General features: G+C 34.7%; 1 protein-coding gene across 3 annotated transcripts in view; it reads left to right on the top strand.

Annotated features, from left to right (window-relative positions):
* Positions 1-21,183, top strand: part of CD2AP (CD2 associated protein) — a 136,017-nt gene that overhangs the window by 99,051 nt on the left and 15,783 nt on the right. For all 3 annotated transcript variants that reach the window (XM_047732857.1, XM_047732854.1, XM_047732856.1), the window contains exons 12-13: positions 14,473-14,638; positions 15,046-15,188. In XM_047732857.1, coding sequence (XP_047588813.1) covers positions 14,473-14,638; positions 15,046-15,188 — 309 coding nt within the window. The remainder of the gene's footprint in view (positions 1-14,472; positions 14,639-15,045; positions 15,189-21,183) is intronic.

Below are 21,183 nucleotides of genomic sequence, written 5' to 3'. Positions count from 1 at the left end.
GGAGTATGTATGAAAAGAAGGGAGCAACTGATACTTACTCTGGAGTGCCAGACAGAGAGACATGTAAATGTGTAGGAGAGAATGTAAGTGAAGCTCTTAGGCTTATAAAATCATTTATTTTTATTTTTTATTTTTTTTTAAGATTTTATTTATTTATTTGACAGAGAGAAATCACAAGCAGGCAGAGAGGCAGGCAGAGAGAGAGGAGGAAGCAGGCTCCCCGCTGAGCCTGGGGCTTGAACCCAGGACCTGGGATCATGACCTGAGCCGAAGGCAGCGGCTTAACCCACTGAGCCACCCAGGCGCCCCTATAAAATCATTTAAATGGTTACCTTAATGTACATGTTCTCCCTCGTAATCGCAGTATCCATAGGAATGGCTGCTAAAGCCCAGGCTGGTTTAACACTTCCACTAATAGAGGCAGTGAATCTGTATTCATTTGCTTGAGGAATTTTTTTTTCAGTTTCTATATCGCAGGTGTAAAGGACAGAATTTGTCTTAATTTTCAGTTGATTCATAAGCAGAGCCATGTGGTACACAACTCCAGGCAGGAACTAAGCACCAATATGTTAATAATGGCATTATTGTTTTGTAATTAGCAGAATGGGAAGGGAGAGTTGTGCTGGTGGATGTTCCTCTTGAGGTTTTCCTGTCTCTGTGTCTGGCATTAAAGGGGGACAAGTTACTGTTGGTAGGAGAATGTATTCACATGCTAGGAATTCATTGCTAATAGAGGAGACTACAGATTTTTAGGGTTTAGTTGGCTGATCACTGGGACTTTCAACCCCAGCAAACTGAATTGTGAATTGTACCCTATCTCCTTGAAAAAGTTACACTTTATTGACTATGTAAGATTTTGTCTCTTGCAGAAGGTTGTGTGACTGCTGTTGGTTACCACACAAAGGTCCAATAGCATCATTAATTCATTCGTTCAGTTACTGAACTAAGAATTATAAGGACTATCAGAGTTGGATCTTTTGTTGTCTTATTCTCGATTGCTTAGACAGCCATATATATAAAGGCTCGTGGCTTAACCACCATCTGCATGCTGCTGATTCCCTTTCAGTGTTTGGATTTGTTCATATTCATTGCTGCTTTGTTTGTACTTATTTTGTTTGCATTTCATACTTTCTGCCCATGTATGTATGTATGTATGTATGCGTATATATGTACATATATATATAAAATCATATATATAAACTATAACTATATGAACCATTATATAAAATTATATACATATATATACTTATATATATATATAAGCTATATATAATTTTTTTTTTGCCTTTTACTTTTGTTTTTTACTGTATAATACGCAAATGTTTTCACGAGAACCCCAGGTAGATACATACTAAAGAACATTTTTCCTAATTATGTTAGGGTGGGTTCTTAGATTCCATTTCAGTCCTCCAAGTTTTTTTCCTGGAGCCATCAAATGAATTGTTAGTTAAAAACTGTGATGGGTGGTCTCATTTCTTTTTTTTTTTTTTTTAATTTTTAATTTTTTATAAACATATATTTTTATCCCCAGGGGTACAGGTCTGTGAATCGCCAGGTTTACACACTTCACAGCACTCACCATAGCACATACCCTCCCCAATGTCCATAACCCCCCAACCCCCCTTCCCCCAGCAACCCTCAGTTTGTTTTGTGAGATTAAGAGTTACTTAGGGTTTGTCTCCCTCCCAGTCCCATCTTGTTTCATTAAATCTTCTCCTACCCCCTTAACCCCCCATGTTGCATCTCCTCTCCCTCATATCAGGGAGATCATATGGTAATTGTCTTTCTCTGACTGACTTATTTTGCTAAGCATGATACCCTCTAGTTCCATCCACGTCGTTGCAAATGGCAAGATTTCATTTCTTTTGATGGCTGCATAGTATTCCATTGTGTATATATACCACATCTTCTTTATCCATTCATCTGTTGATGGACATTTAGGTTCTTTCCATAGTTTGGCTATTGTAGACATTGCTGCTATAAACATTTGGGTGCACGTGCCCCTTCGGATCACTACAATTGTATCTTTAGGGTAAATACCCAGTAGTGCAATTGCTGGGTCATAGGGTAGCTCTATTTTCAACATTTTGAGGAACCTCCATGCTGTTTTCCAGAGTGGTTGCACCAGCTTGCATTCCCACCAACAGTGTAGGAGGGTTCCTCTTTCTCCGCATCCTCACCAGCATCTGTCATTTCCTGACTTGTTCATTTTAGCCTGGTGTGAGGTGATATCTGGTGTGAGGTGATATCTCATTGTGGTTTTGATTTGTATTTCCCTGATGCCGAGTGATATGGAGCACTTTTTCATGTGTCTCTTGGCCATCTGGATGTCTTCTTTGCAGAAATGTCTGTTCATGTCTTCTGCCCATTTCTTGATTGGATTATTTGTTCTTTGGGTGTTGAGTTTGCTAAGTTCTTTATAGATTTTGGACACTAGCCCTTTATCTGATATGTCGTTTGCAAATATCTTCTCCCATTCTGTCAGTTGTCTTTTGGTTTTGTTAACTGTTTCCTTTGCTGTGCAAAAGCTTTTGATCTTGATGAAATCCCAATAGTTCATTTTTGCCCTTGCTTCCCTTGCCTTTGGCGATGTTCCTAGGAAGATGTTGCTGCGGCTGAGGTCGAAGAGGTTGCTGCCTGTGTTCTCCTCGAGGATTTTGATGGATTCCTTTCTCACATTGAGGTCCTTCATCCATTTTGAGTCTATTTTCGTGTGTGGTGTAAGGAAATGATCCAATTTCATTTTTCTGCATGTGGCTGTCCAATTTTCTCAACACCATGTATTGAAGAGGCTGTCTTTTTTCCATTGGACATTCTTTCCTGCTTTGTCGAAGATTAGTTGACCATAGAGTTGAGGGTCTATTTCTGGGCTCTCTATATATAAACTATATATATATATATATATAAACTATAACTTTATGAACTATTATATAAAATTATATACTTATATATATATATATATATATATAAGCTATATATAATTTTAAAAAATAATTTCCTTTAATGGAGGATCTAGTTTTGTTTATTTGAAATATATTGTTTTCTCATTTTTTTTAAAAGATCTTATTTATTTATTTGACAGACAGAGATCACAAGTAGGCAGAGAGGCAGGCAGAGGGAGAGAGAGAGAGGAAGCAGGCTTCCTGCTGAGCAGAGAGCTGATGTGGGTCTAGAGCCCGATGCGGGGCTCCATCCTGGGACCCTGGGATCATGACCTGAACCGAAGGCAGAGGCTTTAACCCACTGAGCCACCCAGGCGCACCCTTTTCTCCTCATTCTTGAGAGATAATTTTACTTTACATTGAATTCTAAGCTGGCAAAATAGGTTATGTAATTCAACTATTGCCCGAAATGGAAGTCTTGAGGTCTTGTCTTCTTCATGTCTTTGCTTAGGAGGGTTCTCTTCTTCCTATGAGCCAATAAAAGGAATGCAGAGTAATAATTTAATGAAATTGAAATGTAATAAAAAGTTGTAGATTTTCCAATTCAGATGTTGGCTATGGATAGTCAGGGCTTCATATTATAGAGTGATTTGGAAATCAGTATTCAAAATATCCTTTTAAATTATATGCTGTGGAATTTTGGTATAGTACAGTTTAGTGTGGAATAAAATCAAGATCTTTGTGTTTAAGACTCCTTTCATGGCAGTTATTGAGGTACTGAACTCAAATGCCTTTTCATCTGTGATACAGTCTGTAGTACATAAACTCTTGAGTTGAGAGCTATGGCAGGACTCTATTGTATTATATATTTAATATGCTTACCAAAAAGGAAATAGTACTTATCTCTGATGTTCTACAGAGAATCCTTCCAGTTTGAACCTAAAAATAATCTTGACCTCTTAAAGAATAGCACATTTTCTTTATTATACTTAACCTACACATGAAACAGATTTTTAATCAGATGTTAAACATGTATTAACAGTATGCAAAATCATTCAGTCTCAAAGTTTGGAGGAAAGAAAAAAAACTATGCAAAATCTGTATGTATATGTTAGGCAGCTGGCTTCTGCCAGTCACTAGGAAGATTAAATTTTTTTCTGTTTGTTTTCTTCCTGTTTCAAGTGATATTCTGACAGTTGCTAGTTGACTAGTTAATATGCACGATAATGAGGAGATTGTAACTATTCAGAGACTTAGAAAATAAGCATAATGTGTTGACTAGAAAAGAGAAAGTGATTCCAGGCCACAGAAAGAGAATGTGAAAAGAATGAGAGAAAGCATAACGTATTCAGGAAATAGAGTTTTTATAGGGTAAAACTCAGGTTGTATTTTTTAAGCTCTCCACGGGAGTCTAATCTGAAGACAAAAATAAGAATCACTTGTGTGATTCATAAAAGGCCTTTCAGTGCTATGGCAGGGACTTGCATTTAACTATTTGTTTATATCTTGCCCTGCTCCAAAAAAGATTTAAAGTAATGATAAGGGTTTCAGAATTTATATTATGTAAATAAAGTGTGTATGTGCATGTTTCATATAAATGTTTCAGTCGTATTATGACTCATGGGACATGAACGTATTACTGGGTTTGAATACTTCCTGTTGCATTTGGGGGGAAAAAAAAAACAAAACTCTAGCTTATAGTATAGTAGAGTCTCAAAAGAAGACTTTCCTGACCACATTAGCTTTAGCTTAGCCTACCAGGTTTTGAGGAATCTGGCCCTCTGTTGAGTTCTCTAATATATTCCATACTTTTCTTTACTTGTTGATTTTGTGTAGTAGGGTCACCCATTCTCTAATGTTCAGAACATTAGAATGAGGTTTTTTTCCCTCCCAGTTACATGGTATAATATCCTTTCCTTGGAATTCCACCTTTATCTTAGACTCCTCTTAGAATTTTTTTTATTTTAAGATTTTATTTATTTATTTGACAGAGAGAGAGAGAGCACAAGTAGGTAGAGTGGCAGGCAGAGGGAGAGGGAGAAGCAGGCTTTCCACTGAGCTGGGAGCCCAGTGCAGGGCTCGATCCCAGGACCCTGGGATCATGACCTGAGCCGAAGGCAGCCACTTAACCGACTGAGCCACCCAGGCACCCCTCTCAGAATCTTTTTATATGAGAGTCCTTCTCATTTTTCAGATTCTAGGTTAAAAAATCCAGCTAATGTCACCTCCTTGACATTAGCCTTTTATTACTCTAAAAGTAGATAATTCTCAGTATTGTCACAGATTAGTTTAGATATTTTGTGTATATTTACTTTCTCCTACATTTGACTAAACCTCATGGGGTGAAAGGTCTGTGTGTGTGTGTGTGTGTGTGTGTGTGTGTGTGTGAGAATTTTATTCAGCATTAGTGCTATAGTTTTTTGCAAAGTAAGTATATAATGCATAAGGTATACCCTATAGCATGATTATTATGTAATTGGAAAGCTTTAAAAAACTGGTGTGACATGTTCAGGTATGTTTTTTTGAAACTGTTCTCTTGCTATTTGAATAGATGTGGTGGTGGTATGGATAAGAAAGATTGGAATGTTTTCAAGAGCAAAGAATAGAAAATAGAAAATCTTTACTCAAACTGAAATAATAGGGGAACAGTGTCATATAATTGGAAGTCTAGAGGTGGGAGTCATGTGACCCTCCACCAAATAATTTCATTTTGGACCTGGATTATATCTCTCTCCATTAGTGTCTACCTTGTCTTCAGGTTGGTTTTTCTTCAGGTCACAAGGATGCTGACTCTGACAATCAGGGCAACTTGTTATCTTGTCCATTTAATAGGAAAGAGAGGAATATCTCTCCACAGCTGTGGAATTTAAGTCCTTTTCAGTTTCTTGGACCAATTTTGGGTACATGTTCAATTCAAGACATGTAAGTCTTATAAAAAGAATGTTGAGCACTTACTAACTTGTTATAATCATATGAAGGTATCATAGATTTGAGTTAATATTACCAGCTAGAGCTGTTGACATATAATTAGGCTCTACTATAAGGAAGGTGGCTTAGGTTTTATATTAGTACATCTTTTTGACTAATTAAATCCCAAGGGTTGTGAGGATGGGGAAAAGAGGTATGAATTATAAAATAAAGACAGTTTCTGGGGGAAAATATGTATGAGTTCAGCTTTTGACATGGAATTTGATACGAATTTTGGAAATCTGGGATGAATCTTGGCTGAGAGTTTGTGTTAAGCATTTATTTATGAGATGCTCTCTTGGAACTTAGCTGTTAAATGTATGGATATGTGTAATGTTGTTCAAGAAGGTTGCTTAAAATGAGAATAGGAAGAGAGGTTAGCTTGAAGTCTTAGAATCTGTGCACATTTAAGAAGTTGTTAGATGAACTGGAACTCCTGAAGAAGATTGATGAGTGACTGTATAGGCAGGCAGAGAATGATCTGAGTGAGAACAACTGGAAAGGTTGTATGAAATACACACATATATACTAAACATTGAAGAGCTGTGAAGAGTACGAGAAATTACAGGGTCAAGATCTAGTAGAGGAGGGGAGCCCCATAAAGTAAGCCTGTCATTTGGGCCTGTGTTTCCTTTTGAGGCATTTGCCAATTCTGAAAGTGGTAGCTTAGCCTAGGAAAAGAACTTTCAATATAATTTAGGGTTTGAGAGACAAAATTTAGAGCCCAGGAAAAAAGGAGATACTGTAGTAAACTCCTGGACTTTGAGTTGCGTTCCAAAGAGACGTCCTTTGATAGGAAGTGTGAAATGGCCGTAGAACTAGCTTTCAGAAGCACCAAAACCCAACTGGTAATTGTCTCAGTCTGATTAAGAAGGTGATATGGGATTTTCCTGCACCTTAGCCTGACTGCCTGAAGCAAAGTAAACCTTTATTCCCTGGAGAAGAGGACATAACTTAGAGTTTTAAATTATCTCTGTATGTTTTCATATAAATGTCTCATGTCTCATAGAACAATAACCAGACGTACTTGGGCATATAACATATGACTAGAAACCACCAATAGAAAATAGAACCTGGTCCATAGGTGTTTTAGATATTTGAAATACCAGACACAAGCTATAAAGAATCTATATACGTTTAGAATATTAAAAGATGTGATTGATAATTTTGGCATAACTAGAAGCATGTAAATGCAATGTGAATGCAAGTGTAAATGAATTTATATAACTGTAAAATATATGGTTGACCTTCAACAATGTAGGGATTGGGGTGCTGACCCACCTCACAGTCAAATATTGCCTCATAAATTTTCTTAAAGATTTTATTTATTTATTGGGTAGAGAGAGAGAGCATGCAAGCAGAAAGAGGAGCAGAGGGAGATGGACAGACCAAGTCTGTGCTGAGTACCTGAGGTAGGACTTGATCCCACAACCCTGAGATCATGATCTGAGCGGAAATCAAGAGTCTGATGCTTAACCAACTGAGCCATCCATGTGCCTCTCCCATATAACTTCTGACTCACCGAAAACTTAACCAATAGACTACTGTTCACCAGAAGTCTTACTGATAACATAAACAGTTGACTACACATCTTTTGCATTATATACTGTATTTTTACAATAAAGTAAGGTACAGAGAAAATGTTATTAAGAAAGTGAGAATGTTAAGAAAGAAGAAGTACATTTCTGTATTAAATCTATATAGGTAGGCTTGGATGGGTCAAACATGTTCAAGGTCAACTATATATGATATATATGTATGGGTATATGTGGTGGTATTTTCAAAAGAAAATTCCTGAATTAAAGCTTAACAGTGGGAAAAAAAGATCTTAAGAGACATTGAATACAATGAAAGGTTTAACATACATGTAATTGAAGATCCAGATGGGGAGGAGAGAAAAGGGACTGGAAACCATATTTGAAGATATAATGGTTTCTAGTCTTCCAAAAATAATGCAAAGCAAAAAGCCACAGAATCAAGAAATAATATGGAGCCCAGCCTGGATATATACAAGGAAAACTACTCCATGCACTCAATATAGTCATGTTGCTATAAACAAAAAATAAGATAGTACTGAAAGCAGCCAGAGAATAAGACACATTAACTTTAGAGTAACAAAAATAAGACTGACAGTTGCTTCTCAGTGGGAAAAAATTGAAGCCAGAAGACAATGGAATGATGTCACCAAAGTGTTGAAGGAAATAACTGCTGACCTAGGAGTATAATGCCAGTGAAAATATCTTCAGAAGAAAAGGTGAAATAAAGACATTTTTAAGCCAGTCACATCTGAGAGAATTTATCACTGGCGTGCTAGTACTAAAGGCAGTTTTAAAGGATGTTACTTAGGCAGAATGGAAATGATTCCAAATGTCAACGTGGACATACAGAAAGCAAGAGCAACAGAAAGCTGAAATAGATATGTAAATCTAAATATTGACTGTATGAAATAATAATGTCTTCTGGGCTTTTATAGAAATAAAAGTGCAACAAGACAGCAGGGTGTAAGTGGAGTGAAAGTGTTAGTGCGGGAGAAAAATTATATATGAGTTAAAGGATATGTGCTGTAATCTCTAGGCAGTCACAAAAAGTGGAGATTGTGTAAATAAGATAATAGTAATGAGATTGTGGAATAACAACAATACAAAATGGCAAGAAAGGAGAAAAAAATGAAATAAACCAAGCAAGAAAAAAAATAATACTTAGTAATTACAGAAAATGTAAATGGACTAAAGATTCCATTTAAAAGAGAAATTAGCCATTGTCTGCTAATAAGAGACATACCCGAATGAAAAGAATTCAGTAATATTTAAATTAAAAAGGTGGACAAAAATATGCCAGGCAGATGCCAGTCAAAAAAAAACTGGTCTAACTGTAGTAATAGCTGACAGAGTAGACTGGATAGCAAAAAGCATTAAGAGGTACATTTAAGGGGCGCCTGGGTGGCTCAGTGGGTTAAAGCCTCTGCCTTTGGCTCGGGTCGTGATCCCAGGGTCCTGGGATCGAGCCCCGCATCGGGCTCTCTGGTCAGCGGGGAGCCTGCTTCCCTTCCTCTCTCTCTGTCTACCTGTGATCTCGGTCTGTCAAATAAATAAATAAAATATTTAAAAAAAAAAAAAAGAGGGACATTTAATTAAGACCATGTGACTTATGAGAAGAAGTTGCCTTTGCAGTAAAGGTGAAGTAAATGATACTGATATTCATATAAGAACTAAGTCTTAATCTTTTCCTCACATAGTATATAAATTTGAATCCAGAAATAAATTGATAGATATTTGCCTTATGACCTAAGTTGCACTGTAAAGAAGGATAAAGAGCATTATTTATTTATTTCAATAAATAAAACTTAACCCTTACTTACACCTACTTTATAATACCTATTTCTACCTACCTATCTTAACAGTATACATAGAAGTTCCATGTAAATGGTGGCTACACAAATTTTCTGCAAAATATTATAAACCAGTATTTCTATGTTCTTGAAGTAGGAAACTTTCTTTAACAGGATATATAAGACATTACTGTAAGATGAAAGATTGACTTTTTGGACTACATTAAAATTAGGAATGCCTTTTACAGAGACACCATGTGGGGGATAAGTATGTCACAGAGTAGGAAATGATTTTTTACAACACATATAAATAACAAAGTACTTATATTCAGAACATACAAAGAATTTCTACAGATTAGTAAGAAAAAGCTTGATAAAATGCAGCTAAGAGTGTTGAATAGATACTTCATCAAAGTATGAAGTTACTCAAATTTCATTACTCATCAAGGAAATACAATTTAAAGCAAAGGAAGATTCTCACCAAAATGGGTGAAATTTTGAAAAGGAGACTAACAATACCAAATGTTGAGGATTCATATTAGGAGAACTCCTATACACTGTTGGTGGGAATGCAAATTGTTACATCTAATCCGGAGAACTTAAGTTGAATGTGATTTATACCGTATTACCCAGCGCTGGCACTCCTAGTTAAATATCCAGCAGAAATGTGCTCTGTGTATGTGCCAAAGATTCAAATAAAGTTTATCATAGCATTATTTTTATTGGCTCTTACTTGGAAACAACACAAATGTCCATTCACAGTTGAATGGATAAATAAAGTATATTCACATACCAAGTAAGATAGTATGCAACAACATGAATCTTAGGATTTTACTGATGTAAACTTTAAATGTGCAGAAGTGATCTATAGTGTTAGAAGACACCTTTGGGTAGAAGCAGTTGTGTAGTAATTGGGAAGGGGTATGATGATAACTTATTGTGGCTAATATTCAGTTCTTGGCCTGAGGGTGGTTATTCATGTGATGATAGTTTCTTAAGCTTTGTACTTAATGGTTCTGAAAGTGTATTATACTTGAGTTTAGGTTATTTCAGTGAGATTAATATGGGTAGATTTCTTTTGTCCTTGTTTTCTAAAAATGTTAGGAAAATAGATTCAGTTAAGAAACATTGGTGGGGCACCTGGGTAGATGGGTTGGTCAAGCATCCAGCTCTTGATTTCTGCTCAGGTCATGATCTCAGGGTCATGAGGTTGAGTCCCATGTCATTTTCCATGCTGGATGTGGAGCCTGCTTGAGATTGTCTCTCTCCTATTCTCTGTCGTTCCTTATACCACAGCTGCTTGAGTGTGCGCTCGCTCGCTCTCTCAAAAAAAACCCCTACTTTTTGGATTTTGGATAGTACTGTGTTTTTCTCTAACACATCTTTGAGTAACCATTGATAAAGAATGGATTTGATTTTTCAGTCTGAATTTATGCTCTCAGAGCCCATTCATGCTTTGGTGCCAGTATAATTGTTTTACTTTTCTATTTTTTTAAATAATTGGAGTATAGTTGACACACCTGATGTTACATTAGTTTTAGTGTACAACATAGTGATTCAGCAAGTTTATATATTATGCTGTAATCACATGTGTAGCTATCATCTTTTTCTATACTTCATTGTAGCAATATCATTCACTGTATTCCTAATGCTGTGTTTTTCATTTCTGTAACTTATCCGCTCTATAACTGGAAGCCTGTGTCTCCCAATCATCTTCTCACATTTTGTTGAACCCCCCCCATACCCCTCCTCTCTTTGCAGCCATCATTTTGTTCTCTGTATTTATAGGTTTGATTATGCTTTTTGTTTATTCAGTTGTTACTTTAAATTCCGCTTAGGAGTGAAATCAAAAGGTATTTGTCTTCCTCAGTCTGACTTATTTCACTTAGCATAATACTCTCTAGATTCATGCATGTTATCTCAAATGGCTTGATCTTACCCTTTTTTATAGTTGTATGATGTTCCTGTGTGTGTGTGTGTTTGTGTGTTTTTGTATACAACCCCCCTCCAATCTTCCATATTCATTTGTCTTTTGATGGACACTTATAGGTTGTTGTTTCTGTATCTTGGCTATTATAAATAATTCAGTGATAAATATAGGACACATATATCTTATAAAATTAGTGTTTTTGTTTTCTTTCGGTAAATACCTAGTGGTGGAATTATTAGATCACACAGTATTTCCATTTTTGGTTTTTTGAAAATTGTTTTTCTACTTTTATTCATGCAATGGGGAACTGATCCTCATCTGTATTAACAAATGGATGAATTTATTAACATTTAGTTTAGTGTAATATATTTTTATATTCTGTAGTAAATAAGATAGGGCATATTTCATTATTTTGCTGTATTTTGTTAGCTGCCAAGAATTTTAGCTGTTTTCAGTAAAAAATTTTCTCCATACCCGTACCATAATTCTTTTCTCTGTCTTAAATTATAACTTATATACCTTACATATTTCTTCCTTTGGGCATTTGAAAAACTAACAAGGAGTTTTTTCTTTAAATTTCCTCTTGGTTTTGTTGAATTTCTAGCTAAACTAAAATTCTGTGCACGGTTGGATATCCACATAAAGAAGAATGAAGTTGAACCCTTGCCTCATGCCATATATAAAACTTGACTGAAAGTAGATCATTTGCCTAAATATAAGAGGCATAAAACTCAAACTCTTAGAAGAAAACATAGGGCTAATCTTCACGGCCTTGGGTTTGGCAGTGGATTCTTTGATATATGACACCAAAAGCTCAGATAACGAAAGAAATGGTTAAATTGTAATTCATTAAAATTAAAAAATTATGTGCACCAAAGGACATTATGAAGAAAGTAAAAAGATATACCACAGAATGGAAGGAAATATTTGCAAATCCTATATCCAGTATCAGGAATATATAATGGGTTTGGTATTCTGATATATAAAGAGCAATTACTACTCAGCAGCAAAAGGACAGTCCAGAAATGGGCAAAGGATTGAAGTAGACATTTTTCTAAAGGAGATGGGCAAAGGGCTAATGAGCACATGACAAGATGTTCAGTATCATTCATTATTAGGGAAATACAAACCAAAACCACACTGAGCTGCTTCATTCTCTCTAGGATGGCTATAATAATAATAAAAATGAAAAATAACAAGCATTGACAAGGATGTAAAGCAAATGGACCCCTCATATTCTACTGATGAGAATGTAAAATATTATAGCTGCTATGAAAAACTGTGGTAGTTCCTCAAAGTTAAACATAGAATTACTATGTGATCCTAAATATATACCTCAAAGAATGGGAAACATATTCAAACATATTTGTATGCAAATGTTTATAACAGCATTGTTCCTAATAGCCAAGAAGCTTAAAAAACCCAGATTCCCGTCAACAGGTGAATGAACCTTGAAAACATTATGCTGTAGTGAATTGAGCCAGACCCAGAATGTTACGCAGTATGAGTCCATTCTGGGCATATGACATGCCCAGAATACCTAAATCTGTAGAGACAGAAGGCAGGTTGGTGGTTGCCAGGAGATGGGTAGAGGGGAATATGGGGAGTAACTGAGTAATGAGACTCAAGACTCTTCTTTTGGGGTAATGAAAGAGTTTTGGAACTTGATAGAGGTGGTGGTTGCAGAGCATTGTGAATTTACTAAGTGGAAGTGAATTGTTCACTTTAAATTATTATGTAAATATCACCTCAATAAAGGTAAATAAAACCTAGTACCCAAATACATTGTCGTCATATATAATAAATCAGCATACTATTGTTGATTTAGTCATGGCTGTACCAGAAATGATGAATCTTAGTTTGATCATCTTTGATTTCCATGAATATTTAAATGTCTTCTTTTATTTTAAAATAAACTGCAGAGTTGAATTGATTTTAAGCTTTTAGTTATATCTCTGTTAAATGAAGTATGTTCAGTTAATCAGTGAACTTCTGTTTAACCTTCAATATTTTCCCTGATATTTTATATAAAACATCTTTCTTAACATTTTTTAGAGATTTAAGTTTGGTTGGCTATTATAAATGATACAGATGGCTCTATTGGCTTATAGTTAGAATTAGATGGTATAATTATGATGTAATTATATGATGCATTGTTTACTTTGAGGCCATATGAAAGTAGATTTTTGTGCAACATGATGATCATGGTTTTAGTAGACTAAGCTATATTTTCAAATGATTCAAGGAAGCTATACATAAATGATTAAATTGTATTTTCATTGTTGTTAGAGTAAATCTAACTATTTTGAACCAGGGGTTTACCTAGGGCTTGCAATGTTTGTTCAAGATTCACAGTCACCAGTTTCTGATAGATATGAAATCTCATGAAATTATTTGTGGTCCTGTGCTAGATGTTCTTTAAAAGACTGAGTAAGTTTTGAAAATTATTCAGTATTGCACTTGAGGGTATTTTTGCATATATGTGTTAGATACATTTTTGCTGACTGCTATTATCATGAATATCTAGTATGTGTGCACCTGTGTCAATTAAAAAAAATCTGTTTCGCCCATTCTCCTACCCACTTCCCCTCTGGCAACCACCAGTTTGCTCGCTTGTGTTTAAGAGTCACATGTGTGTGTTAGTTTTAATATTTCATCTTAGTCCTTGAAAGATCAGGAGCCAAGTATGTCATTGTATATAGTACCATACCTTTTTGGTGATAAAACTGTTTTTATTAACATGGCTTAAAATCGTTCCAGTGTTGTTTATTTCCAGCATATTTTCTTATCTAGTTCATAGAATTAATTGTTAATGGTATTAATAAACTAGAAAAAATGAAATTGTGTTAATATATTCCTAGTACAATTGTGAGGATTATAAATACAGGCCTGTAATTTTCTCATCTGTGACTAGTCAGATTAGCCTGTTTTTCTTAACATTTGATATTTTTCTTTGTCATTGTGATTATTTTTAAATAAGTATGTTAAATGTCACAAGTTTACTATATTTCAGTCTCAGAAAGTGGTCTGGATTTAGGTATAGATAACACTTATACTCTGCTATGCTTAGAGTACAATTATATGTGATTATATTTGAGTAGTATACCGCCCCTAAAAACAAAGAATGCTGGGAAGACAGTAAGAACTGGGCATTATTTGTTGCTCAGAAGCTTATTGTGATCCTCCTTCCCACCAAAGTGAGCTTTATTTTAGATATTTAAGCTTATTAAATTATAACTTTAAAGTGAACACAAACAATAATGGCTCTGTTTTACACATTTTCAGCCTGATGTTAGCTGTAAGAAATAGAAAAACCTAAATAATTTTGATTATTAATGACTTATTAAATATTTTTAAATAACCAGATGAAAAATCAATACTGGAACAGAAACCTTCTAAACCAGCCGCTCCACAAGTCCCACCAAAGAAGCCTACTCCACCCACCAAAGCCAATAATTTATTGAGATCTCCTGGAACAATATACCCGAAGCGACCTGAAAAACCAGTCCCTCCGCCACCTCCTGTAGCCAAGTAAGTTTTACCTAATTTTAAATTAGGTCATTTTAATTTAGGTAACTTAGCTAATTTAGTTTATTGGTTACCTGCCTTTGACATAAGTGGCTAGACTGCTTTTCTAAATGTCAAAATAATTTTTAAAGTATTTATTTTTCATATTTTTTTCTGTAGACTGTAATGACTGTTAAATGATTTATATTCATATTAGGTATGAATATACACCTAGTAGGCTGTTTTTACATTTCTGATTTTATTGTGATTAGTCTTATTGTGGAGGTTTATGTTTATGGAAATAATTTTGTGGAACAGAAAGAAAACTTACTGTGCTATAACATCTTCAGTGTCATTAATTCACAATATTAAAAAATGGTTATGATTCACATACAAGTGATTTCTACATATGTTTGATTTTCTCATTTCAGGATTAATGGGGAAGTTTCTACCAATTCATCAAAATTTGAAACTGAGCTGGTATCAAAACCAAAGCTAGATTCTGAACAGTTACCACTTAGACCGAAATCAGTAGACCTAGATTCATTTACAGTTAGGAGCTCTAAAGAAACAGGTAAGTTAACATGTAGAAAGGTGGTGCATTTAAAAAAAAAGTTGCCAATCCAGTTTTCAGAAACTGTTTAAGAAATTTGTGTACGTATTTTATGTGTGGATAGATAGAGTGGAAATTAACTAGAATTTGTTTAACCCACTGAGCCACCCAGGCGCCCGTTTTTTTTTGTTTTTGTTTTTTTTTTTTAAGATTTCATTTGAATTTGTTTAAAATCTATGAAGCCAAAACAGAAAAATAGAACTAAAAGAAGATAAATGAGCAAAATACTTGATTCATATAAGGACTAAGAAATGGATTAAAAGATTATCCATTTATCATATATTTTGTCCCCTCATAATGGAAAGTCCATACTACTCAGGCAGATAGGAATACATTTTAGTTTTAAAAGTTTAAGGATAAAGAGAGAGATGATCATAGATTATCAATAGATCAATAGATTATCAATACCAGCACTAAATTATATTGAAGATTATTTTTACTTTTCTACTTTATCTCAAGATACTTTTGTTTTTAATTCAGGAAAATACGCTTTTTAATGACTCTCTCTCTTTCTCTGTGTATATTAGGAGGCTTTACTTCTTTAGTTAAATATTGTTCTTTAAGTTTTAGGACTGATTTTTCAACCCATCAATCATCTTTGTCTCCTGGTCTTTTATATGTCTTAGTTGTAAAATGGAAAACCTGAAACAGGGAAGTTTTGATAAAGGTCTCAATATTAAAAGCATACGCAATCATTACCATTGTAGTAATGATTATTATATACTACCTTGCATTTGGTTTTAGGTTTTTTTTTTTTACATTTTCAGAGTACTTTCTCATATATATCCTTATTTTATCTTAATAGTAACTCTAAAAGGCAGATGCTACTTTGCTTCTAAAGAAATTAAGCTATAGACACATCAAGTGTCCAGGATGACATAAAGCAGAAGAGAACTTTTTAAATCCCCCTTATATAAAGTGCTCATGATACTCTTTTAAAAGTTTTAGTGTCTTAATACATTTAGCCTTCATAGTAACATTTCATATTTATATTCAGACTTAAAGGGCAATTATACTTAGGGGTTTTTTGTCACTGTATTGTAAGATATGCTACTTCCTACCTTTTGAAAACTGTTAGGTGATTTTATTATTTTTCCGAATTGTCATTTTGCTAATACAAAAGCTCTGATCTACACATGGATTCCTTCAGATTTTTAATTTGAATGTTTTATAGATTATTTCATCTTATATTTAGATCCTGCCTGCTCTGGATGAAGCCATATTCATTAATAACTTATGAAAATTATTTGATTATATTTTAGAAATACTCAAATATATTTAGTGTGTTTTATTTGGTGAAAATTGTTATTTATTCTTAGTGAAATAAAAACAAAAAATGTTCTTTATAGAAGGTTTTTAAAAAATATCCTTTAGGGGGGCGGCTGGGTGGTTCAGTGGGTTAAAGCCTTTGCCTTCGGCTCAGGTCATGATCCCAGAGTCCTGAGATCGCTCTCTGCTCAGCGGTGAGCCTGCTTGCTCCTCTCTCTGCCTGCTTCTCTGCCTACTTGTGATCTCTGTCTGTCAAATAAATAAATAAAATCTTTAAAATATATATATCTCCTTTAGGGGCATCTGGGTGGCTCAGTCAGTTAAGCAGCTGCTTTTGGCTCAAGTCATGATCCCAGGGTCCTGAGATTTAGCCCCAGATCAGGCTCTCTGATCCTTGGGAATCCTGTTTCTCCCTCTTCCTTTGCTACTCCCACTGCTTGTGCTCTCTCTCTTTCAAATAAATAAAATAAAATAACACATGTAATAATGTCAAACTATTGGTGGTTTGTAAAATTTGATTTTTTACTCTTTTTGGTCCCAATTTTTACTTTTATCTATAGCTATTATTTATTCTTCATTAAAAAACAGAGAGGCCTTGTGAAACAGGGTTTGCAAATTCCTTATGTTTGTTTTTTTCCCTTCAAATAAATAAGAAAGTAATTTAGAGAAACTGAGGCATATATAAGGACAGAAAACTAACAGCTAACTTCCAAACTACTGTCCTTTATTTCTTTCACTATCAGGCTGCCTTTGGTGTACTATACTTAACATTCAGTTAAGTTCAGGAAATACACAAAGCCTACCACAGAGATACCTAGAATTCGATTTCAGACCATTGCAATAAAGTGAATATTGCAACAAAGTGATTCAAATGAATTTTTTGGTTTCCCGTGCATATAAAAGTTACTTTTACACCATACTATACTCTATTAAATGTGCATTAGCATTATGACTAAAAAAAATGGACATACCTCAACTAAAAAATAACTTTATTGCTAAAAAATGGTAACCATCATCTGAACATTTAGCAAGTCATAATCTTTTTGCTGGTGGAGGGTCTTGCCTTAATGTTGATGGCTACTGATTGATAGGGTGGTGGCTGATGAAGGCTGGGTGGCCGTGACATTTTCTAAAATAAGACAACAGTGAAGTTTTCTACATCAATTGACTTTTCCTTTCACGAACAGTTTATTTGTAGCACGTGATACTGCTTGATAACATTTTACTTACAGTAGCACTTTTTTCTAATTGAAGTCAGTCCTCTCAAACCCTGTCTCTGCTCTATCAACTAAGTTTATCTACTATTCTATATGGTTTATTGTCATTTCAACATTTTTCATAGCATCTTCACCAGGCGTAGTTTTCATCTGAAGAAACCACTTTCTTAGCTCATCTGTAAAGTTTTATCATGAGATTTATAGCAATTCAGTGACCTCTTCAGGCTCCACTTCTAATTCTAGTTCTCTTGGTACTTCTACCACATCTGTAGTCGTTTCCTCCTCTGAGGTCTTGATCACCTCAAAGTAATCCTTGAAAGTAATCATCTTACAAACTCCTGTTTGACCTCTCCCATGAATCCCCAGTGCTCTTAATAGCATCTAGAATTGTGAATGCTTTTCAGAAAGTGGTTTTTTTTTTTTTTTTTTTTTTTTTTTAAGATTTTATTTATTTGAGAGAGAGCGAGAGAGCATGAGAGGAGAGAGATCAGCGGGAGAAGCAGACTCCCTGCCAAGCAGGGATCCTGATACGGGACTCAGATTCCAGGACTCTAGGATCGTGACCTGAGCCAAAGGCACTTGCTTAAGCAACTGAGCCACCCAAGTGCAACACCTCCCCACCCCCTGTGAAGGTTTTTAATTTACTTTGTCAAAAGCCATCAGAGGAATCATTATCCATGGAAGTTACAGTGTTATGAAATGTATTTCTTAAATAATAAGACTTGAAAGTCAGAAGAAAGTCACAATGACTCCTTAATCTTTGGGCTACAGAATGGTTGTTAGATTAGCTGGCATGAAAACAACATTAATATTGTACATCTGCATCAGAGTTCTTGGGTAACAAGATGCATTTTCTCAGCCTTCACAGAATTGAAGAGAGTGGGGGCCTTGCTCTGGATTAGGCTTTGGCTTAAGGGAATGAATGTTGTGCCTGGTTTGATCTTTCATCCAGACGACTGAAACTTTCAGCAATAAGTTTGTTGGCTTTCTATAATTTGTGTGTTCATTGGAGTAACACTTAATTTTCTTCACGAACTTTTCCTTTGCATTCACAATTTGGCTAACTGACGCAAGAGATGTAGCTTTTGGCCTATTTCAGTTTTCTGTATGCTTTCCTAACTAAGCTTAATTGTTTCTAGCTTTTGATTGGAAGTGAGATGTGTTATTTTTCATTTTACTCCAACACTTAGAGAGTTATGAATTGCTCCAATTTCAGTGTTATTGTGTCTGAGAGAATAGGGAGGCTCAGAGAGAGGGTGAGAGGTGGGAAGCAGCTTCATTTTGGAGCAGTCAGAATATACACAATGCTTACAGATTAAATTAAACATCTTACATGGCACAGTTAATTATGGTTACAATAGTAACATCAGAGTGATCATAGATCACAATAACAAATATAATAGTACCGAAAAAGTTGGAAATATTGCGAGAATTACCAAAATGTGATACAGAGATATGCAATACTGTTGAAAAAACGGCATCGATGGACTTATCACAGGGTTGCCAGCAACCTTCAATTTGTAAAAAATGGACTTGTCTTGCAAAGTTAAGTAAAATGAGATACACCTGAAAGTTTGGAAATTGTGTTCATATTAGATTGGAAATACTGAGTTAGTAAGTTAGATTGGAAATACTTACTGAGTTAGTAAGTAAGTAATGTTAGATCCCATTACTATTTTAGGCACATAAATAATATGCTAAGACAAAAGGCCTGACTACTGATAGCATACAGCTCATGTTCTGAACTTCAATTCAGGTTATTCCTCATTTCCATTTTTTATTAGAATATTATGTTTTTAGTATTTGTAGTATAAAAGTGTTTAAACTCTTCTTTTTGAGATATTGACACCTTAAGAGAACACTATGTTCTGCATCAAAAACATCCTCAAATTTGGCATATAATTGAGGCATATATTAATTTATATTTTTGGCATAGTTTGAGGTTTCAAATTTTTAAAACAGCATATGAACCTAGCACTTTAACATGTTTCAGAAAGTTTAAAACATACATGAAAGTCATCTTAAGAGACTCATTATTACATAAAATAATAATTTCAGGTGATATAGTAGCAAGTACACTTTGTTATTAAAAATATGAGTTTTAAATTATTAGCAAATTATCATTGTCTTGTTTCCTAATCTGTTTTTGCATTTAAATGATAATTGAATGATCCAATATGCCTGTGATACCTGCTAGAATACCTGACAAGGAAGATGTTATAAAATGTTACTTCCCTTCTTTTCCTTTCCCCTGTTGATAATCTCATCTCATTCTGTTTCTGCTCTTCGCTATTAAGGATGTAAATTCCTGACACTACTCTCAGATATGATTATACTGTATATAAAGCCATTTATAAACTATTTTTAAAATAAATGTCCTTCAGTATATATTCTCTTATATATAAGATAGTACTATAAATTGCATCTGTGTTTTAATTTTTTTCCTCTTTTTTAAACATTTCGTTAAAAATTGGTTTGGGAGGGGGGCACCTGGGTGGCTCAGTAAGTGAAGCATCTGCCTTTGGCTCAGGTCGTGATTCTGGGGTTCTGGGATAGAGCCCCACATCAGGCTCCCTTCTTAGTGGGGAGCCTGCTTCTCCCTCTCTCTGCAGCTCCCTCTGCTTACTTTCTCTCTTTCTGACAAATAAATAAAATCTTAAAAAAAAAAAAGGTTTACCATAATCTCACTGCTACTACTGGTTAATTATAAAGTTCACATAGTCTAAATATTTCTAAAATAGTTCTCTGGGACATACAATTGGTTTGCACATTAGTCTTAGAATACAAGATAGAAGATTTAGTGGTAACATACCTATTACATTGGGAAAGCAGTGCTGATGAAATATTCTTATAGTGTTATAGTATTTTGTCCTTTTTGATTGTTTTCTATGATAAATTGTGCTTGGGTTAAAAGGAAATTATAGAGATACATAATATTATTTGACTCTAAGGCATTCATTGTTAAATAGTGAAACATTCTTTGATAGTTAATCTGTTTTTTAAAATTTTTCTTTTTTAATGATTTTATTTATTTAACACACACACACAGATCACAAGTAGGCAGAGAGGCAGGCAGAGAGAGAGGAGGAAGCAGGCTCCCCGCTGAGCAGAGAGCCCAATGAGATGATGCTTAAGATGATGCTGATGCTGTTGCTTTTGCAGGCCTCTATCCCAGGACCCTGGGATCATGACCTGAGCCTCAGGCAGAGGCTTAACCCACTGGGCCACTCAGGCGCCGGGTTAATCTATTTTTGTTTGAATTATATTCTCAATGTTTATTCATTTGTTTCTTCCAGAAAGAATTTCAGGTGGAATTCTTCTAATAAGATGCTTACCTGTTGAGTGGTAGACACTAAATAATGAGTCTATATCTAAATTAGGATACAAAAAAAAAAGAATAAAACACACCCTAAAATGTTGACTTTACCTGTAGAATAAGAGCAGAGATCAAAATTACTATTTTCTTACAG

This window comes from Lutra lutra, chromosome 6 (genome assembly GCF_902655055.1).
Source record: "Lutra lutra chromosome 6, mLutLut1.2, whole genome shotgun sequence".
NCBI classification, from domain to species: domain Eukaryota; kingdom Metazoa; phylum Chordata; class Mammalia; order Carnivora; family Mustelidae; genus Lutra; species Lutra lutra.
The sequence above is the reverse complement of the archived record's forward strand: the minus strand, read 5'-3'. Positions and strand labels throughout refer to the sequence as shown.